This window comes from Ctenocephalides felis, unplaced genomic scaffold (genome assembly GCF_003426905.1).
Source record: "Ctenocephalides felis isolate EL2017-DRISC unplaced genomic scaffold, ASM342690v1 CF-g0.4_SCAFFOLD_01886, whole genome shotgun sequence".
Lineage (NCBI taxonomy): Eukaryota > Metazoa > Arthropoda > Insecta > Siphonaptera > Pulicidae > Ctenocephalides > Ctenocephalides felis.
The window spans coordinates 150,312,998-150,340,167 of NW_020538040.1; the positions used below are offsets into that span (position 1 = coordinate 150,312,998).

Below are 27,170 nucleotides of genomic sequence, written 5' to 3' on the forward strand. Positions count from 1 at the left end.
AAGATGTGATGTTTTTTTCATAGTAGTTTAAAATGATTGTAAGTCATGAAATTTAATAAATTAAACGATAGATTCTTCTATTTTAGATTTAAAAAATTATTTTGTCAATGAGCTACTAATTTATTCATGAACCTTATAAAAATAATCAAATAAATAGCCACATGTAAAAATTCTATTTCAACAAACAATGTTATTATAGCAATATATTTTTTAATTATTTAAGCAATTTTAGTTTTTATTTTGATATTGCCTCCGCGATGGAAAAAAATATAAGTAATGCTTCATTTACCAAAATGCGTCGTTAGAATATTTATCTTGTGATATCACTTTTAATATATATCCTCTCAATTGAAGCTTTCAAAAATACATTGATGATAAAAACATCAAAACAATAAAGCCATCGAGTAATCCCTTCGCAAATGTACTGAAATAGATTTAATTATATACCAGCCAAAACCAGTTATTTGGAGACTTCAAATCTTATCTCCTGAAAGCATTTATATGACATATGACACGGAATTGTTTCTAACAGTGGCGCATCGAGGGAAGTAAGATCATAGAAACAACTTTTATCGAAAAATAACAAAAATGTAAATATTGAAGAATTAAAATTTAATTAAAAAACAAATGCACCGGCTATAAGTCCAGAAATCTAGAAGATATACTGGTACAGTAAATGTCGGTACAAGTATGTACGTATGCTGAGTTTTTTTTTATAATTTTATAATAGTTTTGATTTAAAATGTGTCCCAAATTCGTCAGGGCAGTACACCAACTAAATAAGGCAAGATATTTTATGGCACCTTTATCGATCCCAGACGTAAATTGGAGTAAACCTAATTAATTTGCTACATATTCGCAAAGGTCAGACTAACTAAATTTTGTCAAACAAATATTGAATTAATGTTACGAAATCATACATTACAAAAAAGACCATTCGAGGAAAAATATAGAATACTAATATAAAAAAATATACAATATCATCCCTGTTTTGATGCACATCTTATGTACCTTGGCACAATGGCCCAATTTGGCTTTCAGTAATTATTATGCATAAACTAAATGAACTGAAAAAAATGAATGACAACACATAACATGTATCAAACAACTATTTTTCTAAAATGTGTCATCTGTAGCTTTTTGCCCCATGGGTTAGGTAAAATGAGACAGTCAGAAGTCAAATCTATTTTTTTCAGTACAGTCAGAATCCGAACGTGTTTTTTTATTTTAAAGAGATTTTACAAAATAATAGCTACATTATTTAACCAATGTATACTAACTAAACGTAATAACATATACCTAAAAATTATATACAGGTATCATAAATTAAACGAAGGAGCTCAAAACCAAAAAATACTATCAACGAGAAATAATAGTTTTGGTATGAATAATGATACATTTCCTTTTATCTCCTGATAGCGAGGTCGTAAAAATTTAGGCGCTGGCTAGTTACAATCTTTTACCTTCTACTGTAAAGTAGCATTGTTAAAAAAAAATCTATACTGTGCTTGTTATTGAAATAATGATTGTGCGCCTTTTTAGCCCCGCCCTACCCTATATATGTACAGTAAAGCCCCGTGAAGACAATTTCCCAGGGGCAGGTTCAAAAAGACGTCTTAAGCAAAAAAGCGTATTATAAGGGATACTGACAATATGTTTCAAAATGCAGAGCATAATGTGAGAAATCGTATTAAGCTCGATTCTCTATTAAGTTTGATACAAATACATTAAAAAAATTCTATACAAATTTATTTCATTGTAATATAAACGTACTAAAGCTTTAGGAGTATGTATATTTTTTGATAAAAATACTACTAATAACTATTTCGTATGCACTTGCATCTGATATTTTCAAAATGAGATGAGTACACAAATAGAAATAAAATAATGTAATGACTATGCCGAATATGTATGTGCATAGAGGCAAATTGCAGAATCATGTTTTGGAAATCGTTCAAACACTATAATTCAAAAACGTGTAAGTGTGCAATGAAAAACATTCGCAACTTTATAAAGAAAATAAGTAAAACTGGTACATTTACACGAGTCTGCTTTTAAATAGCTAAACCAACATGGAATAAAGTAAGAATAACATCAAATTGACATTGATCGAAATGAATTAAAAATAGGGCATGTCAATAATATTCGGTGCACATTTTCAATTGTTTCAAGGGCAGCCTTAAATAACTCATTTCAAAGTCATTTCCTTCACTTTATTTGTTTCATCTACACCGGTCCTCGCCAAATGTGTTGAGATAAATGTGAAGGTAAATCGGTTCTAGGTTAGAAGTACGGCTCTAATTAATGTTATTGTATCGCTGTAACGAGTCGAGGTTTCGACGTCGGCATACCGAATATTATTACTATAATCGTTTTTTTGATTAAAGGTCAAGCAGACTGCGTTTGTTTTTGTTCATTTAAAAATATATGTAGTAAATAAGCATATATGTCAGTCAAATAATCTCAATGTCGATTGCTGTTAGATAAGATGCCGGCTACATAAATCTTAGGTGAACAAAATATTTACCCTTCATAGTTGATATAGTATTCGTTAGAAAATAATTACGCAGTAATGATATCTATTATTTTTTTATATTAATGCATTAGCACAAATTTCACGTGAAACGTACGATTATTAAAATAATTGCAGCATTGGTATGAAGTATGTGATATCAGTTTTCATGTTTCGGTCAAACACATTTAATTTTTTCTATATATTGTTGGAAATCACTGCTATAATTTAATAAATAATTTAACAGTACGTACAGATGGCGCAAGAATTTACTTAATGACGTATGTTAATAATAAATATAAGAAACTTTCAATTGGCGTGCGCTCTATCTAAATGTTTATATTAAGAGCTAATACTATTAGAGATTCATTTTTTATTCATTTGGAAGCATTGGCGCTCTTGGGAGCTAAGAAATTCGAAAATGTCCTTAATCGAAAATCCCGTTAAGACGATTTCCCAGAAACCAAAGCGCGTCTTAAGCAAGAAAGCGTATTGCGCATGATAGGGACAATATGATTCAAAGTTCAGTGTCCAAGCCTAAAATGGCGTATTATGCGGAAAGATATATGAACATAATCATCTTAACAGGGTTCTACTGTATATATATATATATATATATATATATATAAATATGTATGTATATACATAGATCTTTGTTATGTTAAAGTCATAGGGTATGCAAACAATAATATTAAACGGATATTATGTTTATAATTGATGAAATTGTATGGAATTTTTTGTATCAAAAATAATATCAAATAAACGCTTAAAAAAATAATTTAGGAATCTTAAAACAAAATTTTTGGAGACGTCTTAATTAGACCATCCATAACGACTTAGATTTACTAATTTTTTAAGAAGTAATAATAATCATTATTATGCCAATCTCAAAATCCACAAAATCAAGAAGTTATTAAATACAAACTAAATCGTAAATTGAAGAGAAAGTAGCCCGCAGATTTGAGGAGAAAAAAATATATTTAGCCCTAAATGATTTCTAGCAGGAAATCTCACAAGAGAGAAGTTATATTGAAGACTCAATGTGAGCACATGAACTCATAAAAATAGATTTTATTTCTAACTGTTCATTTAAAATAACACTTATCAAAATGACAATATAAATAGTCCTTCAAAAAACTATAATTTCTTTAGGAGAATTATAATAAGCCTACAACAAAATAGTCCTAAATTCATCAACGTTGAAAAAATAAGATTAAGTTGAATAAAAAAATACCAATGGAAATTCACAAAACTATCTGTTTACATTGTTATATTTATTACAAGATTTCTTTGTATTGCCAAAAGAAATATTTTATTACTCTGACTAGTAAACATGTGTTATCAAGCACAAAGACTTCTCAGTAAATTATTAAATACAGAAATGTACTACAAATGATGTAGAAAAAGCAATTATTGAATACTTGCTTTATCTCATGTAAAAGCACAAACTACAAAGGAAGGCAGCGAAGCGTCTGAAGAAATTGAAAACAGTACAATAAGAAACAAATGCTTGTAAGATACAATGCAAACTATGCCTTTTAATGACTATCGAATGGAAATAATATATATTTTGTTTACTGTAATTTAATGGAATAAATAAAGTGAAGAAAATAATTAATATAACTCTACTCTATACACCTTTGTTATCATACGACATCTGGAAACAATCTAAAACAATTGTCTACATTTGTGCTATAGAAACAAATTCACTTTATAATAATATATTCAAATAAACAAATAGGTATGTGTGATGTATAATATATATATATATATATATATATATATATATATATATATATATACATATATACATATATATATATACACCTATCCTTCTTTAACGAAATTTTTGAATGTTGCATTTACACGAAATCATAAACCGTAAAATATAATTTGTTTATATCTACAATAACATTTTTATTATTTTACTGTCAAAATACAACACTACAAAATGTATTTTACAGTTGCGAATTCTTAGTAAGTCATGTGTATGATAGAAATATGTATACAAAATGGGAACGTTTTATGATCAAAACTAAATTTTAGGTGTGTATAAGCTAGTTTGTTTGAAAAAGCATAATCGTTTCCAAACTTTGTTTTTAATTAGTGTTTATATACAATTGATAGAGTAAATTTATTCAAGGTGAGCAAATAACAAAATCATTTTTTACAAAATCTATATTACATGTAGAGTTCTTCTGTGGCAAAAGATGAAAATGACGAACTAGAGAGTAAAAGAAAGGTTATATTTTTACAAATCAATTTTAATTTTTAACTATAAAGAAAATGCAATATTTAGGACAGTTTTTGCATTTGCTTTATTATTGAAATAAATTGACGTTCTTATAATTTATTAAATGTGTTTGATATCAAATATATTAAAATTTATTTTTTGTTCAATGTATGCGTCATTTATCATATTAAAAAACAGACAAAGGGGGCTTTTTCATAGTGATTTTCATTTAGCACGTTTTTTTTTCATATAAAAGTGCATTTTTCGAGTTACACGGTTTTTATGGAACTTATTTTCCGTGTAAAACGAGGGATATGTATGTTCGAAAAAAATTATTTAAATAAATAAGAAAAAAAAATATAAAAAATAATTTATATGATTTAAGTAACTCGAATACGTAAATTTTAAGTAATAAGTATCAGCTTTACTTCTAAGTAATTAGTATCGGATTTACTCTATTTATTCAAACTGCGCTTGAATACATTTACCAACTCTAATTTTACAATGTATTTTTTAAAAAATATATAAATTTGAATAAATAATAAAAAAAACAGAAAATGTATGGTTTAAGTTACTGGAATACGTAAGCTTTAAGTAATCAGTGTCAGCTTTTATGTAATTAGTATCAGCTTCACTCTATATATTGAAAATGCACTTTTATTCATTTATCAATGCACATTTTACAACATATTTCCACAAAGAAAATTAAATGAATTTGAATGAATAATAAAAAATTATATAAAATAATAAGTATATTTTAAGTAACTCGAATACGTAGGTTTTAAGTGATTAGTAAGAGCGTTGCTTGTAAAAAAAAGTAGGAAAACTTCTGAATTTAATATGTTGTTGGAAAAGAGATAGTAAGAAACTCAAATTACACGATAGTTATAAATACACATTCTCAAAATCTTATTAATAAAATTATTATTTTTTTTAATTTCATCTTTAAAAAAATAACCAAAATCTGTTGGTTATTCATCAAGTGATTATCAAGATATTGATTGTAGGTAATTATAATATGCAAGAAAGAATGCACGGTTGCATTTCTACCTTAAATAAAGTATTGATGAAATAAATAAAGATAAATTCAGTATTATATATATATATATATATATATATATAAATTATATATATATATATATATATATATATAAATTATATATATATATATATATATATATATAAATATATTATACATGTGCCTAGGTAAGTGGTAAGTGGTATACATAATTTTGTACATAATAATCACGTGCGCTCCTTCTCCGTATAGTTCTGCTCTGACACATGTCTGATTGACTTAAATAAATAAAGCTTATCCTCATATGAAGAGATAACTCCAGTATCAATAAATTAATCACTTCATATTTACCAACGGCTTGTTGCTTTTTCGAAAAACAACTTCCTCGTGCGCCGTAACGTGCGCGACGAAATCAAATCGAAAAGAAAGTTCCATATATTTTCAAAATCACCACAACAACAAAAAAATTAATACACTCACATCACTTTAATATTCGCAATCCATATATGATACTCATTATTTCAGAATAAAAAGACATGTTTAAAAGCAATGTGAACACGTTAAATTTTAGACAAATAATTATGAGGAATGAGCAAATTTTTGTCGGTCTCTAGCAGCAACACATGTACATACTAATTTGCTTGCCTGACCATTAAAAAAATAAAGTAAATAAAAATTATACAAACATTAATGAGGAGAAGAAATATTTTCACTAATTGCGCGCTCGACAACGCATGCATCTATTATGTAAGAAATAGTCAATAGAGTTAATGACGCTTATATATGAACCTTTTATAGACCACATAGATTAAAAGCTAAATCACAATTTGGATTTATTTACGTGATAAGACAACTATAGTGCAAAGAATTACTATTGCGAATAAGTAAAAAGTAATAGGATAGAGCGGGGCGTAAAAAGGTACACTAGCCACCACCGATATCTCAAAAACAAGTTAAGAATTTTTTAATAACAATATTTGAAAGTAGAGGGGAAAAGATGTATAACCAAGCATCACCTTAACTCTTTAACGGCGCTATCGGAAGATAAACGCCAATATTTGAAAATCCATAATAAAAGTATTTTCTTTCGTTGTTAATTTTTTTGGTTGTGATCACTGTTGTTTAGTTTAAGAAACCTTAATATATTTTTTCAATTTACGTTATTTAAATGTATTGTTATTTTTAAGTCAGATTCAACTTTTTTTATACAACCTCTATGAAATCTTACACCTGGGTGGGGTAAAAAGGACCAACTAAACCTTACACCCAGACAAGGTGTAAGCAATAAAAAATAGTAATAGTAATAATAATAACAAAAATGAAAATTAAGTCTAAAAAAGCGATTATACAATACATAAATATGTATTCCAACTCAGCTGATGAATATTTCTGAAGAAATATCAGATCAAGGTTATATACAGTGTTATCCTTGTAAAAAATGTGCCTATGAAATTTATATTTTGCATTGTTTGTATATTGTAGCTATTATTTCGTAAAATCCCTTTAAATTCAAAATTAAGTCATTGAGTCTCTTTGGCTCCTGGTAAAAAGAACCAGGTAACAAAATTTGAAAATCAGGACATTTTTACAATGACGAATTTGCTGGGAGTTTTACTGAACAAAGTCAAATAGTTGTTTGATATGTGTTATTTGTTGTGATATAATTGGTTTGGTTTTCACAATATAATTACTCAAACTCAAATTGGACCTTTGTGCCCCGCCCTACTCTATATAATTTATTTACAACTCTTCGTTAGGCCTAATTATCAATTATAACGTTTAATTTGCTTATTATTGTGTAGAGTCAATTGCGTAAATAGATTCAATAGATAATATATAATATTATCAACACGATATAAAGACATTTATGATTAAGGACATTTAGTGCGTTGAGTTCATTAGAACCGTAAAACATATTGATAAGAAGTGATAAGTCAATCTGCTTGCATCTATATAAATAAATCATTTTAATAGCAATTAATAAATCAACGCAGCATGATAAAATATTGCTGATATTTTATTGGATAAAGTTTAAAAAAACAATTCATTTCAATCTGGATTTTTTTCATAAATAGCATTTGAATAAAACTATTACAGGCTATTTATGCATAAAGGGGGCTTGTTAAGACTATTTGCGTGTTTTCAACAATTAAACAATTAACAATTTAATAGTTACGATATAATAATGAAATTCAAAGGATTTTGAATGTATGGAGCATTGTAAATAATGTAACATTTAGCGTTAATTAATTTATGTAAAAGGTATGTATATGTATACGTTATATAGTTAGTTGAGTCTTGGATTTGTGTTGAGCTTGAAAAAAGGAATCCAATTGTAATAAAAAACCAAAAAGTTTTTATTACACACACACACACATATATATATATATATATATATATATATATATATATACGTGTGTACGTGCAAAAATACAAAGTCTATCCAGTTATATCTATTTAAAAATATTAGTTCTTCAATCTATTTTGTTCTATCCAAATATATTAGTTTTCCACTCTACATCGTGCGTCACGAACCAAACAATTTACAGGGTAAACCGTGAATTACTTTAAATAATGTAACTTTAAATTTATTATTACATTTGTTGGTTATAATCAGAATATGAGATTCCAGGAAAACAAACGTACATGCAAATCTGCAAACTGAGGCCTACATAGTTAACGAAACGCGTCCACAAGTTGAACGCCACATTTTGGATTTTTTGGATGGCCACCTTCTTGGTGGTTGTTATATGAATAATATATTTTATAAAAGTAAATTCCAGTAATTTTAATATTTTATAAATAAATGCTGTTATTACGATTATTGTGCTCTTAAAAATATTAATTTATTTGTGGCCCATCCTGTATAAGAATGTATCAACCATCATAGGTTGGAGTGAAAAACGAGTTCAAAAATATAACATTTACTTAAAAAATCATCTATCTAATATAATAACAATGGCATCCTTCCAACCGTAGTGAATAAATGTGGTGAAAAGCATATAAAATGGTATTTTTAATGCCGATGCGATTCGCATGGAGAAGTACTCGGCTCGAGTCCCGGTACTCTGTACAAAAATTGATTGTGAAAATTACTAACTGAAGAATTGAGTTGTGATACTGTATATAGACAAAGTCAAGAAATTTGAAATATAAAGTAAAAAATTTGATTAGGATAAGGTATGAAAAATAATGTCTGAAAAATGTTATAAAACACTGAATACTACATAAAAAGTTAATACAGAAAATAAGATGAAAATGTAAGTGGCTAGATGCTCTATGTAAGCGAGATCAATGAATATATAAAAAAAATATTACATATATATATATATATATATATATATATATATATATATATATTAAGAACCACCCTATATATATGTGTGTGAGTGTGTGTGTAAGTATATATTTACACGTAAATCTTCTTAAAATTGGTAAATATAAATAAATCAGGAAAATTTTCTGGCTTTCTTATCGGTGTCGAAGTGTGGTCAATGTTTACATGTCGATACAGGAGACAAAACTGCATCGAGGCGAAGACGCATTGTTATCAATACAAAACAAATGGAATATTTTAGGTATAATATGATTAGTACACAGATCTATTGATCACGATCCACAAACAAAGGAATATCCTTGACAGGCGCCACTGGGCATGTGTTGGTATATTTAAACGTTGTACCCAAACGAAGTTGAAATATATGAGGCAAATAAATGCAAATGAGTAATGAAGATACTTAACGTTACAAATCTCAGGTAATTGACTTGGCAAACAATCCATCGAGAAAGACGCATTCAACGTCGGATTTTTAAACCGTTCGGTATTTGCTTGCGCTACATGTACATTGTTTAAATTTGATTAAAGCGAAATGCTGTACATTAATCATACAATTGTTCCCGATATTGGGAAATAACTGTATTTAATTTCTCTTATGAGTGAATCAGCCTTGTGAAACGCTTATTAGTTGACTCTATACCACTGCTTTATGAAATGATTAGTGAAGTATTTATTGATTTCAATTACCACTCATTATTGGTAATGTAAGATTTTACTATACTGAAGCAGAAACTTCTCATAAACTCCGAAAGTCACCAAAACTTCGAACTTTATTATGAATTTATATGAACAAAAATGAACACAGATGCACATATACGCATATACATATAGACATATAATAATAGTAATGGGTAGTACTGCAATAGGGCAAATCTGTGAGCTGAGCTTAATGAGTTGAACTCCAACTCAATTAAGACAAAAAATAGCGTGAGAGATTTCCAATTGCCATTCCTCACCGCAGTGCCCGAAATGGGTTATTTTCAATTAACGACCTATTTTTGATCTATATTTTCAAGTAAAAATTGACATCACTACTGCTCGATGTCGGGTTGTACAGAGCGGGGTTCGAACTCACGACCTCGTCCACACGAAACCGTGAGCTTAGCCATTACACCACGGAACCCACACAGACATATATCTACGTATGAAAATATCTTGATTGCTTTTTCAACGTTGAAACATATTTGAAATAATGAAGGTTAAAAGAAAAACTTTTATTGATTTTAAATATTTATTGATTATACGTTTCGACACTCTATGTGTGTCATCATTCAGTCGATAAAACTAGGACAAAAACAAAAGCTTAAAAGACTAATAATAGTTTTAAAAGAATATTTTTAAAACTCCAAACAAAAAAAAAACAACATAACTAATAATTTAAATCAAAAGCTAAAAGATTGCACATAATGCTTCATAGGCAAAAAGATGCTTACCCGTGAACTATCGAAAAGAAAGTGATGTTATTCTTCCAACCTTTTTATTAATTCAATGAATAGGCTGCAAATGATTTCCAATATAAAAATAAACAACCATAAAGAAAAAAATCATTTTAAGAATGTCTGCCATCAGATTTAAATATGATGAATTATAATATAAAGCATTGAACTTTCATAGAAGCCAAATTAAAAATCAAATTACTTATTCAGACACCATTACCGACCTTATTTTCGTACAATTATCAAATAATGATTGCTATAAATAGTTATCAATAAAGCATTTAAATAATATATTTTTCTAAATTCTGTTTTTGATAATTAAGATTAATAAACACACTTGTGTTTATTAATCTGCGATTCTAATCTTTCAATGATATGACGGATAATATAATCAATAATTTAATAAAGATCATATAATCTTTGAAAATTAATCTAATCCAATAAATTTAAAAAGTCACGTTCTTCATTACAAAATCTGAATAAGTAGATAAAATATTTTAATTTGACTTACCCGAGATGAAAATAGAAACTGGCTATATATTTGCACTTAATTATTTGTAAATATGTGTTATCTAACATGAATAATTAAAATGTCATGATGTTTATTAATTTGCGTTTGAGAAGCAAATATTCCTTGTACGATAGGAGGTCAGAGATATCGTATCCAATTTATGATTAGTTTGCAATAGGAAGATAGAGAATTTAATATTCATCGGATCTAGAGTAATTGCTCGGTTTAATCTTGGAAATAATATTCTTATCACTGCTACTTACGGATGTAAAGAATATATACTTCAAATTGAATATTAAATAGAGTAGAACAGGGCTTAAAGGTCCGTATGTAAAAAGGTCCACCACCAATATTTCAAAAAAAAGTGAAGTTACTAATTTTTTAACAACATTTAACAGGCATTAACACCAACATCATATTGTCTTAAAAAATGTATTTTATTTTGATTGACAATAAAACTATGCAAAAAAAAAATAACAGGGAAAGAGATACATAAATAGCCATCATCTTGATCCTACGACGTTGCTATCGGGAGAAAAACGGCAATGTTTGAAAATCCATGACAAGAGTATTTTCTTTCGTTGAGTTTTTTGGTTGTGAGCACTGTTGTTTAGTATACGAGACCTTAATATAATTTGTAAGTATAAGTTATTTAATTATTTTATAAGATGTGTATGGAGTAAAAATTGGAATCTTTACACTGGAAAAGGTGTAAACAATATAAGATAGTAAATGAAAAAGTAAATTAAAAGTAAAAAAGCTATTTCACAAGAGTAAATTTAATAAATAGTTATTCCAACTCTGCTGATGAATATTTATCACAAAACATCAGATCAAGGTTATATACATGATTATTTCTATAAGAGATAATACTATAAATATACCCATGAAATTTATATTTTGCATTGGTTGAATAATGTAGCTATTATTTCGTAAAATCCATTTAAAATTAAAAATAAGCCATTGGACCTGTTTACCCCCTAGCCGTTCCATTTTACCCCGCCTATTTAAAAAAAAGACCAGATGACAAATTTTTGAAAAATGGAACAAAAAACGCTTCTACGATGATGAATTATCTGGGAGTTTTACTGTACGTAGTCAGATAGATGTTCGTTTGATATGTGCTATTTTGCTGTGATATATTTGGTTTGGTTTTCACAATATAATTGCTCCAAGTCAAAATGGACCTATGTGCCAGACCCTATCCTATATTTTAATTTAATTTAATTTTGTGTATAAATATTTCATGTAATGTAGTTCATTTAGTATAGTAGTAGTAAGTGTAAAAAAATGAAATAAAAGAATGTACATCATAAATAAATCTTTGTGCCAACTTGTTCAAGAGGAAATTTTGTCGAAAAGTAACTTAAACATGAGGACTAAATGAAGTACAAACAACGCATTGCAAAGATGAAAGAATTGCATTTTCAGCGGTCTTTGAAGCATGTTCAATACAAAAAGTAAATGGAATTCCCTCGAACAACAGACGAAACTTTCGACACCGAGAAAATGAGGTTGACTCAAACACAAAGAAATTCAAATATGACGTATAAACCTTTAAATAACGAAAAAGCACCTGTATGGCAGCTACTGCTAAAACCTGCATCACGTTACGGTTCCAGCCGAAATCTCCGGATGTAAGACTCTCCAAAATATCCGCGAACGTCATGATAAATATTACATCACTTTCACACACGCACGTAATACTGATTTAGATTAAAAATATATAAATATAAATATGTAGGTTTTTTTTCACTTTCACTATAAACTTTGAAGTCACATAAAAAAGTCAACGATTAGCATATACACTGATATTGTTGAAATAAATTAAATTAATTTTAACTAACATCGTCGACTGCATGGGCTGTCTTTGTAAATTAAACAGATTTCACTTTATGTTCGACACGGTAAAAACAATTGGTACACGCGGTCAAGATGTGTTTTCAGTCTGCCGAATGAGTTGCTTCTGATCTCGCGACGGAGAGTTAAATGCGCTATCGCTGTGATGATTCTCCGCTACCATGTGTTCGGCTTTCGGCATATGTAGCGTGGCCTGGCGTGCGACGTGCGACTGTGGGCGCTGACGCGTCACGCGGAGTCAGACGATTCGGTCGTCGGAAACGTTCTAAAAATCTGATACCGACGAAAGCCGCAGAATGCACGGTGAAGTAGCTGAAGTACTTTCAGAAAAAAACATGCACGCACATTTTTTTATATATAAAACATATGTATAAGAAATATTTTAATATATAATGTATAATGCATAGCCTTAAGGCAAATTGCTGGAACATCCAGTACCGTATTTAATTTTTTTTGAAAATTTTGAAACAAATAACAAATAATATTAAAAAATTGTGAATCTTTTGAAATAATTAGACTTTATAAATTAGTTAGTAATTTTTTTAAAAATTCAGACTTTTTAAAATTTTAAAGGGGTATTCTACTGTAGAGCGATAAATCGTAGGTCATTTTTAAAGTGTCGTAAAAGAAAGCAATAAATGTTTTTACTATCCATTTTTTTACCATTTGTTTATTAATATTATTAAAATATAAAACAAAAATTAAAAAATAAAAAAGTTGAAAATTGTAAAAACTGTCAGCTGATAAAATGGGTGGTCTCAAAAAATTGGCACCTCAGTCTTGACATGATTTCAGCCCTCCTAGCCATCGGAAATGCAAAAATTAAAAAGATTATTAATCTACACTGATGTCGCAATCGCCCGAACTAACAATGAGTAAAAAAAATATTTTTACAAATTGGCGACTGTTTGAAAAAAAGTGTTTTTTTACTGTTTTTTCGAGTTTCTCGAATTCTTTAAAAATAGTAAAAATTGGAATTTAGGGATATTCCTAGTTCGGGCAATAAATAGGTCTATAAACAAGACTCTCTGAACATCTCAAGTGAATCGGTCGATTAAAACTCGAGAAATCGTGTCAACAGTACTGAAAAAGTCTGTTCTGAGAAAAACGCATTTAAAGTTTTGCGTGAAGCCAAACCAGTATAGAGACCGAGTCAGTAAAATGCCTATATCTCCGAAAATAATTCAAATTTTCAAAAACCTTCTCGTACCCATTTTTTAGATAGTTAGATTTTTAAAATGTGAAATAAAAAAAATCGATTTTTTTGAATTTCTACACTAGAATACCACCTTAATTATTTAGAAAATTTGAAATTTTTATCAAAGCAATTCCGCTGCGTAGTGTTTTAGCGCTGCGTCGCTGCTTAGCTATTATCATAAATCTTAGTACGGAACCCATAGAAATGTAAACAAAATTTGTGCTTATCATTAAAATCTATACAAAATATCTGACAATTTAATGCACATGAGACTAATGATCATTTTTGACCGGCAAAAGATATGTTTTTAACGTTTCAAAGGTAATGAGCAAACAGTGCAAAAATTAAAAAAAAACAAAAGCAATTGTTTTGTCAACACAAACAAACAGTTTTTTGAATCATTCAAATCGGATGCTTAATTCTCTCAAAAACTGCCATTTTTTGTACATTTAGCTCTGTATCTTCAAAATGCCTGGACTTGCCTTTGCCTAAAACTAATCGCTACTTCCCCCAATCATTACAAATTGAATGTTTTTTAGATCATTCAAATCGGATACTCCGTTCTCTCAAAAATTCGATTTCTACTTTCTGCACTCTTTGCTCCGTATCTCCGTAACGGCTAGGCCTGCCTTTGCCAAAAACTAATCAGCAAGTCTCCCTATCAATAAGAATCGAATGTTTTTTGAACCATTCAAATCGGTTGATCCATGCGCACTAAACACACACACATCCATTTTTTCTGAGGTATGCCAAATGTTCAGAAACCTCTGAAACGTGAAGATATGCAAAAAATGCCATTTTCGATTTTCGGTCTATTACTATAACTTATCCTACGGGAAGTTGAAAATGTCATTCGGCAGTCAAAAATGATCATTGCCTTAATCAGACATTAGCACATAAAATTATAAAATATTTTATAGAGATTTTAATAATAAGTATAAATTTTGTATACATTTCTATGGGTTTCGGTACCAATGATTGTCCGCCAAATTGCGACGCAAGGCTTACCCGTTTCGATATTTTCTATCTCCAGAACAGCTACGCAGCGCGATTGCTTTGAAAAAAAAAATCAAAAATTTTTGAAAGATTTTAAATTTTTAAAAAATTTAATTTTTGGAACGGGGAGTTTCAGCAATTTGCTTTAAGGTATGTTGCTACGCACCACTAGTTGATTATTTGAATTTGTTTTTTCTCATTATCTTACATAGAAAAATTAGAACGAGAGATTAGAATGAAGTTCTGTGTTCTATATAAATTAGTCACTTAATAAATGCAATACGGATACATGCAACAAAAGTAGAATCCATATGTATGATTGACGACGTTACAGTCGTCCCGTGTCATGTAGCGAATCATCTCTATACTCGGAACGGTGCGGCACGGAGGTGTGTGCTACGAATTATCTCTACTTGATACTCTAAGCCGCAGCTAGACGAATCGAGTGCGACAGAGTTTCTACAAATCTCACGCTGCCTGATTATATTGGATTAAAACTTCACATTAGGGAATTGCGAGCTAGATTAATGCAACCTATTCACTTTCAAGTCAGAGCTAACAATTAATTATTAAGTGCTTCGTACACAAAAACAAATAAATATTATCAATGATGAGGATGAAGATACATTAAACCAACAAGATTGAAATGATTTATAATTTATAACATTTTTTGTTTTTATTTTAGAAAATAAATCAAAGTCGCAGACAAGGTCAAATTGTTAATGGACACACAGTTTAGGTTATCAATTTGTTTTATATTGTTTGTTGTTATATATTGGTGATTTATTAGCAATTACTTCTGATAAAATACTCAACAAAATAATGATATTGCAATTGTAAGATGTTTGGCGGCTAATTTTGAAGATTAGTGATAGATTTATTTCACTATATTAGGTTTGAATTGTTAAAATCAGGAGTTAATTTCGCTTGATACTCTACAGTCTTAAATAATTTAACCCTCTATGAGCCCGTGTAACTTTCAGGTCACATTTCAAATTATTCGAATTTTTTTCAAATAACTATAGATTTCTTCGTAAGATGATGCATAAGTTTTAACACACTATTAGCGGGTATCCAAACTGATATTAAATATAAATTATACATCTTTGAAATTTGTAGCAATGGGATTTAAATCATAAAACAGTTTATTTTACAAAATTAACAAGATAGTCGTACAACACAATCAAAGTATAAGAAGGCCTCTTCAATGCTATTGGAACTCATTTTATTCAAATGTTTGATACACAAGTGTATACAACTGTTTTTACAAGATTTTAGTAAATTTTATCTAGTTTTTGATAATGTAAACAAATTATTAAGCCCAAAATGAAAATTAAAAGTTATTTGAAGAAAAGTCAAAAATGTTCTAGCAAATTATCAAAATACTGAAGTCTGCATTTCAACTAAGAATGATTTAAAATTTTGATACCCAAGTGTATATAACAGTTTTTATAAAATTTTGGTAAATTTTATCTAGTTTTCACTTATAAACAAACAAATTATATAGTATCAAATGAAAATTAAAAGTTATTTGAAGAAAAGCAAAAAAATGTTCTCAATTTGTATAATGCAAATTATGGTTATACTAAAGTCCGCGTTTCAACTACGGATTATTCAAAATTTCAATATCGAAGTGTATATAACAGTTTTTACTAGATTTTAGTAAATTTTATCTTGTTTTCGCTGATGTATATACAACAAAGTGTCTGGTGCAAAATATCCAAAGATTTCAAAAAAATACAAAAAAAAAATGACCAAAATTCATGTTCTGCTAAATATACTACTCGAAAATAAATTTTTCAACAGGTTTAATCAAGTTTTTCTTACGTAAGTGTATACATCAGTTTTTACTAGAATATAGTAAATTTTATCTATATTTTACTAAAGTATACAAATTAAAATGATTGGGATGAAAATTTCAAGTCGTTAGAATAAATGTAAAAAATGTCCTAAATTTACATTAAAATGCCCCCCAATCCTCGAGATAAGTATTTTTACCCGCCCCGATTATAGGTGTTAATTATAAAGCATTTTCAGGATAACCAATATCAATATTTATGACTTTTGCTAAGCTTTTCAACCTAAAATAACATTTTCATACACAGAAGTGCAAACATTATAGACCGCTGTGACTTGAAACGAGAATTTTTTGTTCTATTTTTTTGGATGTAAAACAAAAATTCGGGCTATAAAAAGTTAATTATCTATATGTGTTAGTATAATTAGACTATTCGTTATTAGTCGAAAAATCAACATAAAAAAAGCACATCACTAAAATAATACGTTGCATTAAGTATGTTTTAATAAAGAAGAGAAATCGACCAGAGATCAATTTTTTTATGTGACAAATTTTTATTATTACATTTTCTGTAATAGTAATGAAATATTATTCATGCAGTAATGCCGGACAAGAGCTATTTATACTTGTACCTCCATCTACATTTTTAAGTGAAATCCGACATCACTACTGCTTGACATCACGCTGCTCGAGGCGGGTATTGAACCTGGGACCTTTGACCCTTTCTGATTCAAAACCCGTAGCTCTAATCGCTCATCCTACGAGTGAGCCCATACTCAGAATTTAAAGTGTAAAAAATTTTCACTGCATGACTATCTATATAGATAAATGTATTGTCTACGATTCGTCATAAAAAAAAGAATGATATGGCAATGATATATGGCTTCCAAAGAACATCATAAAAAAAACCCGCTTGTTCTTTTAAATTAAACCAAATTTTGCATGGTAACTAGAGAATACATACTAGTTTAGTGACATTTATATAACAGAAACGTTACATGCTGTAATAAGTAAAAAACCTGTTTTACTTCTAACACTCATGTCAATTACATGAGTCAAGAAAAAACCGTGAGGCGATAAAAGTTTTCACGTCGCCATGTTCCGTGTCGATGTCGATGTCGATGTCGTCTGACGAAATAAAAATACATATAAAATATAAAAATACATACTCTCCAAGGGGATTTAGGATAGCTGTAGCACTTATGTGGCGAACAGCACGTACATGTCTGATGAGTGACACATATCGTGCGAATATCTTCGTACGCCAGATTGAGGAATTCCTAGTTGTGGGGGCATTTGGTGTTTTCTGATTAGATCACTATAAAGTATGACAGAAACGTGACTATCACATGCGAGACGAAATATTTTGAGAAAAATCTACAGACACAAATGTATCTGTATGTCGTTTTGTGTTTCATAATGAATTTAAGCAGAACGCCCACTGGGTGGACTATAGTCGGCTAATTATATCTTTCTTGATATATGTACTTGAACAGTAGTTATTGGTACTTTATGAAACAACACCAATACTACACGAAAATAAAAATTAAAAAAATAAACAAAAATACTTAATTTTTCTTGAAAAATATTTGCCACGAAGAATCAATATATGCACAACTAAACTAACGGGGCGTCCATTAATCACGTGAGCGATTTCAAAGGATTATTGGATGATTTTGATTTTTTTTTAATTTCGTTTTTTTTAAATTGAGGTAAAAAATAAATGACGGTAATAACTTACTAGACTATATCATCCCCCCACATAGTATTTTGTGATTCTTTGTCAACCCTCCCTCTCCCCCTTTAAGGCTCAAGTAATTAACAGACGCCCCTAAATTGTAAATGTGTTATACATCAATGGTATTTTGTGTACAGAGTCAACCATCCCTTTGACACCGCGAGTGTGTACCGTGTAATATGGAAACCGCGCTATAAAAACTCAGAAATAACGTAACGCAGGGTAATTTATAGTGCGTTCTATGCAAACCGGCTATCGCGTTGTATGAGAAACTAAGAAGTTTCTTACTGCACTATATCTATATTTTATAAGAACTCTCAATTCAAATAAAAACTATTTATAAGGACATTTGTATTTGTTGGTATTGCTGCAATTTGTACTAATACTGATTTGTACAAATCGCAGAATTTGTGAAAATAATGAAAAAAATAACATTTATAAGACCACAGTTAAAAATATTAAGACTTTTTGTTGAACTGTGAATTCAAATTTTTTAAAATTGGTCGACTGAGAGGCGTCCTTTAAAAAAATGTACTAAAGCGTGTTGGCAAGTTTCATCAAAAGTTGGCGTCATCAGAATTGTAAAATGGTAAAATACTCGATAATTTTATTTTTAAAAACATTCTAGTAAAAAATAAAAATCTAAATATTTTTTTTATATGTAACAGATAATCAGAAGTAACTGTTTTTAAATAATTTTAACATCTGTTGCTTTTGCTAGGTGACCCATAATAAAAGTTTATGATAGCTCACAAACCCTCGACTAGCTATCATAAAATTATAGAAAATACAAAATCAGTTAGATCTGGACAAATCAACACCGAAACAGGATCGAAAGGTTATCCAGGTTTTTCCCCTGGGTAACCTGGATAAACTTTCGATCCCTTTTCTTATACATATGTTCCTCAAAATTATAATCCAAAATAATAACGGATTGTAATAATAAGGAATAGGTATAAATTTAAAATAAAAGCACAGAATAAAGTTTTATATTAAAAATAATTAATTTCACACACTGTTCTTGAAAAGCCATAAAAACACAAAGTGTTCCAATTTTCATTATATCCCATCAGTATTCAAGCAACGAAAAAAGCTTGGCAACATTATAATTAAATTTATGAATTATAAAGCAAATTTATGAATTTGATTCACCAAACATTTACAGCTAGACTTAAAAAATATTATGTACAAAATTAGGAGGCAATGTGAGTATTTTGTTTATAAAGCAACTCTAGAATAAGATGTAGCTTTATTTCAAAATTTCGCCGTATATTTCTAGATTGCCAAGTCATTTTGATGACGCATCAAAATGCATTTGCTAATCTTGTATTATAAAAACAGCAATAAAACCATTTCACTCATGAGCGACGAAAAGCAACACACAATGCATTCCGAATGCAAAATAATATTCCGAAAATAGACTACAGGTCATCGTTCATTCCAACAATACAATGGATCAACAATAGAGTATTATTTGAGTTGAGAACCATTGATATATCGTAGGTCATGTATTGCGTACTAGACCTGACAGCAGACAAAACTGTATCGAATTTTAGAAGAGAAAGTACGATGTTAAAAGCCTCTGAGCTGCATTACAGAGATCATATTAGCATAATGATTCATCGCCATTCATCGAGAATTTCGGTGCCGTAAAACACTATGTTGGCCATTTCGCAATTTGACACTGGTAACACAAAACTTAGAAGCTTTTAAAAATTCTTACATAAATTATTGTGAGAATTATAAGTAAATATTTTATTTAAAATATCTGCCTAAAATCGTTATGCAGAGCGCGTTATATAATTATTTGCATTTAGATTGTATGAATTAAGCAATGTATTATTATTATTAATGTATGGAAAAAAATAGTTGTGGGATTTTCAGTGCTAATATAACTCCAATTATGCAAGAACTCATTTAATTAATACAAATACATATACTTTTTTTCAAATTTATAGTCATTAGCATTATTCACGTTCATAAGATGTATTGAGCACTACGTATTACTATGAACGACTTTATTAGTTGGAAATAAATTGATTGTTCTGCTTCTGAGATATAGTTTATCTTTATTACTTATAGGACAACCCCATGGTTGCCTTTCTAATTGGAGTATTGCAGCAATGCCTCGAAGATCATATAGCCTGTTTTTATGATTTGACTTAACTAACTACGTCGGTTTTTTAGATGGCAACCACATCTTATAATCACACAAATAGTTCTCATCTCTATGTATCAATTTTGTAAATAAGACATTAAAGTTTTGATTAACAAAAATAAATTATAACAAAAAAAAATTCTCTATATGTACGATGGACTTTTTATTGATGCACAATGCCGGGTAATAGCTATTTTCACGCGAAAACATATTTCTATCTATATTTCCAAATAAAAACCGATGTTACTACTACTTGACATAAGGTAGTCCAAAACGGGTATCAAACTTGAGACCTCTGATTGAAATCCCATAGATCTAACCTGTAATCAACGAGTGCGTTTAAATATACAATATACGAACGTGAATTGAAATAAATTGAAAGTTTGTTTCCATTCAATTGCAAGTATATGCAATTTCAGTACATAATAATAACAATAAAATCATGGATAGTATTGCCCTAGGGCTTGATTCAGGAAAGAACAGTGCTAGAGATTTCCTATTGCCATTTCACACCGCAGTGCCCGAAATGGAATTACTTTGGAAATTGGAAACATTTTTTAGATCTATATTTTCAGGTAAAAATGGACATCGCTACTGCACTATGTCAGGCTATCCAAAACGGGATTCAAATTCACGACTCCGCCCACACGAGTTCGTGAACTTAACCATTACACCATGGAAGATCTTTACATAATAATACGAATTATTATTTTATTCATGACATCTCTTAATAATGATTGATGTCATACTGTAAATCAGCTTTATAATGCGAAATTACCTCCGACTTTACTCATACATAGTTGACTAGTTAACTGCAATTGACGAATATACACGTTATGGAAAAGTGAGAAAAAATATGAATTGAAAATTGAAAAAAACTAGTTGGTATTGGTTTTTTGTCTTGAGGCAAGTTACATAAAGTTCCCGATATATGTAAATAATAGACTTAATCAATAAAAAATAAATTAATTAATGAGTGAATAAAAGTATTCCGAGTGGATTTATTACACATAATTGAAAACGAACGAACACATTAACTCGGAGTATTTTCTAAAAGCAAATTTTAAAAAATTCCGTAGAACTTTAATGGTTTAGTATGTTCATAAGACCAAGTACTCGGTCGTTATACTAAGTAAATCGTCTAATTTTAATTTTAACTAGCTGTAAGTGGAATTCTGTCTTAAGGCAATTAGGGCATCGTGCCTTAAGGCAAATTGCTGGAACTTCCCGTACCAAAAATTATTTTTTTTAAAAACGATTAAAATTGAAAAATTGAAAAAAATTTACTTCGAAAAAATAAGATTTGAGAAACTATAAATTGGACAAAAAATTACTTTTTTTTGAAAAAAAAATTTTTTTTTTTTAAAAAATTTTTATAATTTTATTTTTTTTTATTTTTTTATTTTTAAATGTTTTCTTTATTTTGACATATTTTGGAAGATCTGAACTTGTTTTTCAGAGCAATCGTACTGCTTCAACTGCATAGAGACGAAATATAAAGCGCGTAAGCGCGGCGTCGCTGTCTAACGGGTAAACATTGATACGGAACCCATAGGAAAATAAACAAAATTTATACTTATTATTAAAATCTCTATAAAATATCTGAAAATTTGATGTGCATATGTCTAATGAACATTTTTGACCGCCAAATGGCATTTTTTTTAACTTTTTTCGTTATATCTCCGAAACCGCTAGACCTGCCTTTATGAAAATTTGATCAATTCTTCATCTTGTCAATACAAGTAAAATGTTTTTTGAATTATTAAAATCGGACGCTCCGTTCTCTTAAAAACTGAATTACCGTTTTCGGCACTTTTTGCCCCGTATCTCCGGAACGGCTAAACCTGCCTTCGCCAAAAACTAATCAGCACGTCTCCTTATCAATACGAATCGAATGTTTTTTGAATTATTCAAATCGGTTGAACCGTGTTCCCGAAATCGTCGACGAAAATTTGTATCCGCACATACATACACACACGCACACACACACACACACACACACACACACACACACACACATACATCCATTTTTTCTAAGGTATGCCAAAATATTCAGAAACCTCTGAAACGTAAAGATATATAAAAATTTTCATTTTCGATTTTTTTGCGATTACTATAACTTACCCTACGGGAAGTTAAAAAACGTAAAAAAAACTACTCTTTGATGAATTTTAAAAATTAAACTACTTGTCGCAAGGCCGTAATATTTCAGTAAGTTCTATAAGACCATGATGTATATAGTCAAAAAAAAGTTCCATAACAATTGGCTTCAATTTTTTTTAACAGTTAATTACAAGAAAACGGCTCGGTAGATTTTCACCTAAAACTAATCTTTTTCATTCATTAAAAACCGATATCACTATTGCTTGATATCTCCGAGATAGAAATTAACTTTAATGCAGATTATTTTAATTCTCTATTCCAATGCATAAAGGTAGTTTTTCCATAAATTGCATGCCCATATCGTCTATAAATAAACTCCATTTACATGCAACACCTTAAATAAGTTTATGCCTATCATTGTATTTACTTTGAAGGTAAATTAAGTTATTTGTTCTTTTCAAAGTTTAGACAATCGCAATTCATATCAGCATAAATAAAATTAAACAAATGTACCTACATAGATAATGTCATTATAAAATAGAAAATATGATAAAAAATTCCGTAATCCAGGAACGACAAATGATTACAACAATTGCAAATAATTTGAATTTAACTACATATTAGAATGATTCAGTAGCTCTGCATGCGTATGGAAAATTTCAATGGTCACATTAGTTTTCCTGCGAAAACAACATCATTGACGATGCGGCCTAATAGTGGCAGCAAGGTTCGTGCTTATTAATCCAATTCGGAATGAAGCGTGCGCTCCGACCAAAACATGATTGTGACAAATATGTTTATTCTGAGAGCTTAGACAGAGATCATCAGAGTTAAATGTCAAGTAAAACAAATAAAGGAACCTTTGAAGAAACGGAAACTGAATATTTAGTCTTGAAAACACGTCTATATTTACATCCAATCCTATTATTGATGGTGGTTCCGGTCCAAAAACCAGAAATTTTGATAAAGATAGATAGATAGATAGAAAGATAGATGATTGGATTAAAAATATTTTTATAAATTTGTATGTATTTTGATAATATTCACATGTACTCAAACTGTAAATTAAAAAAAAATTTTCATCATCATATTTTAAAGTAGAAAATATTAGAAGCACCCATGTGTGTCCCACATTGACTGATCCACCAAGACTCCAATATATATAACCACCAAGACTCCAATATAAAGTAACAGTCGAAATCAGAAGACTTACATCCAAGCATAAGACAAGACTGTAAAACCACCTGAATCAACTTTTTAAAAACTTGCTTTCCTTAAATATCACCAGAAGACTTAAAAAAATAAACCACTTAGAATTAGCATAATTAACATGTATTTATTTTGTTATTATTTTTTCTGTTTCTTTTTCCAATAATTTTCAACTCAAAATGACTACCAGTGGGTGGTGTTTTGATATATTATTTCCAATAATGTTCTACTTAAAATAACTGCCACTAAGCAGCGTTTTAAAATATTATTTTATAAATTAGTCAACAAAATTACATGGAAAGAAATCAGTTCACATACACACACATACTTTTTTCAAAGATGGTCTCAATGGCTTGAAATGCAGAGAAAACATAAAATTAGCAAATCGTATTTTTTGATAAAAACAAGCTTTCCCACAAGTTAAAAATTTTGTGAAAAAAAACAACTAACTACAAAGATTTATATTTATATTCAATCTTGTTATTGATATAGTCGTTCCGGTCTAAGAACCAGCAATTTTGATATAGATAGATGATTAGATTAAATATATTTGTATAAGTTTGTAGGTATTTTAAAAATATTCATATGGACTCAAACTTAAGTTTTTTTTAAACAAACAAAGAATATTTTTTTCATTTTGAACAAAACTACTAACTGTTACTGACTTACTTGAGTTTATAAGAAATTAAAAGTAAAATGTGGAATATAGTTTCTTTTCTCTAACCTACTTCTTGATTTATTAGATAAGTTGAATGAATAAATAAAACATTTCAGACTTCTAAACAAAATCCTCGAGGATATAGTACGTAGTGTACTTTTCTTCAGACAATTACTATATAAAATTACTCTTGCGACTTCTGTTTTCTACGAGAATTATTTATTTTGCTATTTAACTTTGTGATCCTTTCTGGTTTATATCAAGAATAATCTGCATACTCGTATAAACTCGTTTAAACCATAATTAACAATATGTATATTAATTATAAACTATTAATTGTATAAGAAAACTTTCTTTCATAAAGATAAAAAAATATCGAAAAAAAATTATAAACGTGTGTGTGTTTATTGTCAATTAAAATTTTAATTAAAAATATTCTAATTCCATGTTTTGTTCTTCTTGATATGATTTGCTGACATTATAACACCTTTCTTGTTAAGACGTGAAAATATTATTGGATTTTTTAATTCGACACATTGGCTGCTAATTATCTCGAATAATATGGATACAGCATTCTTTTTTGAACTATTTATTAAATATTTTAATTTTTTCCCGAAAACCAAATTAGACATTTCTTCTGACCAGAGTTTCTGACCAAACATTCTGACCGAAGATTCTGACTAAAGATTTTGACTAAAGACTCTGACTAAAGATCCTGACTAAAGATTTTGACCAAAGTTTCTGACCAAAGTTTCTGACCAAAGTTTCTGACCAAAGTTTCTGACCAAAGTTGCTGACCAAAGTTTCTGACCAAAGTTTCTGACCAAAGCTTCTGACCAAAGCTTCTGACCAAAGCTTCTGACCAAAGCTTCTGACCAAAGCTTCTGACCAAAGCCTCTGATCGAAGTTTCTGATCAGAGTTTCTGATCAGAGTTTCTGATCGGAGTTTCTATCCAGAGTTTCTGACCAACGTTTCTTATGGAAATAACATGGGTTAAATTCCATTTGTTGTTTAGAATTTTATAACTTAGCGACAAGTCAATTAAAATTTCGAAAATAACATTGTATATATTCGTATTATATTTTAATCATAAATGAAAAAAATACAACAAAAATGTAATATATTTTATAAAATAAGTATTTACTTAGGAAGAAATACCAAGAAACTTTGGTTTGCGTGCGGACTATCTTAAAGTTAATACTAATTGTAAGAGCCAAAGTTTCCTGAGAATTTGTTTTATCAATTTGGAAGCATTTGAGTCCTTGGAAGCAAATAAATTCAAAAATATCTATATTAAAATTAAAAGACCACCCTAATATATACTGAACCAAATTAATAACTAGTTCGATTAGTTGTCCTTAAAATTCACGATCTTGATTTTGGACTTGATTATTTCCCCTTTTGTGTGGCGTATATAGTGACCTACAATAAAAGTAGCAATCTTCTATTTCTGCGTATTATATTCAGTTTGAAATCTATTTTACAATTTACTTTACGATGGATTTTAACGATCGCCTGAATGGATAGTTATACGTTCTGGCTCATAAAAACTACTGAGCTATGTGTGTTTTAATTTCAACGTTGAAATTGCTTTGAGAGTATTTAAAACGCGTAGTGCGTAGATGGATGTTGACAGCTTGGTGACATATTTCGTTCATGTCAAATATTTATATTCGTAAAAACTATTTGCATCGAGTAATTAAAAATTCAATAACTGCTTACATATATTTTTGTGTATACATATATACTGGACATTTAATTGAACTGAATTTTTGATAAATATTAGAACTCGGTATGTGCCATCAGATTATCGATTACATTTATTATATTGATATTGCTTCTAAGATATGAATTGTTAAAATAAAGTATCGTTATATATATATATATATATATATATATATATATAAAGATTAAAATAATATTAGATTAAGAAAAATGTCGCTTGCAAAGTATTGCAAAATAGTTATAGAATACTGCGGCATGTGTAAATAATCAACATAATTATTAAAGAATCAATATATTAATTTATGAATCATTTAATGTTGATGCCGAGCGTTATAATGTGGGAAACTACTACAGAGTATACAATTTTGGATTTTTTTTATTACACATTATTGAAAAACGATTATAAAAATGCCTGAATTAGAACAATATTTTACCTTGTTCCTTAAAAATAATAAAATAAATTAATCATTTGAGCCGTGTACTAAACGTTATTTGATGATTAGAAATTATTTCTATATCATTCGTAGTTTCTATAATTCTTTGAAGTTATTAAAATGGAAAATATTTTTTAGGCAAGTCAATGAATGTATGTTAATTTTAATTACATGAAGTTCTTCAAACACAATTATATGATGAGTGAAGTTGCAAAAACAATATTTGTTTAAGCGTTGTTTAACAT

The 27,170-nt window shown here is 29.0% G+C and overlaps 1 protein-coding gene across 4 annotated transcripts in view; it reads right to left on the reverse strand.

The window, feature by feature from the left end:
• The window catches only part of LOC113378027 (cAMP-specific 3',5'-cyclic phosphodiesterase-like), a 171,002-nt gene that overhangs the window by 19,747 nt on the left and 124,085 nt on the right, over positions 1-27,170 (reverse strand). The window contains exon 1 of one of the 4 annotated variants that reach the window (XM_026618528.1): positions 12,624-13,115. The exons of the other annotated variants lie outside the window; for them this stretch is intronic. Coding sequence (XP_026474313.1) covers positions 12,624-12,716 — 93 coding nt within the window. The 5' untranslated portion in view covers positions 12,717-13,115. Of the gene's footprint in view, positions 1-12,623; positions 13,116-27,170 lie in introns of those variants that run through there. 4 annotated transcript variants of the gene reach the window in all.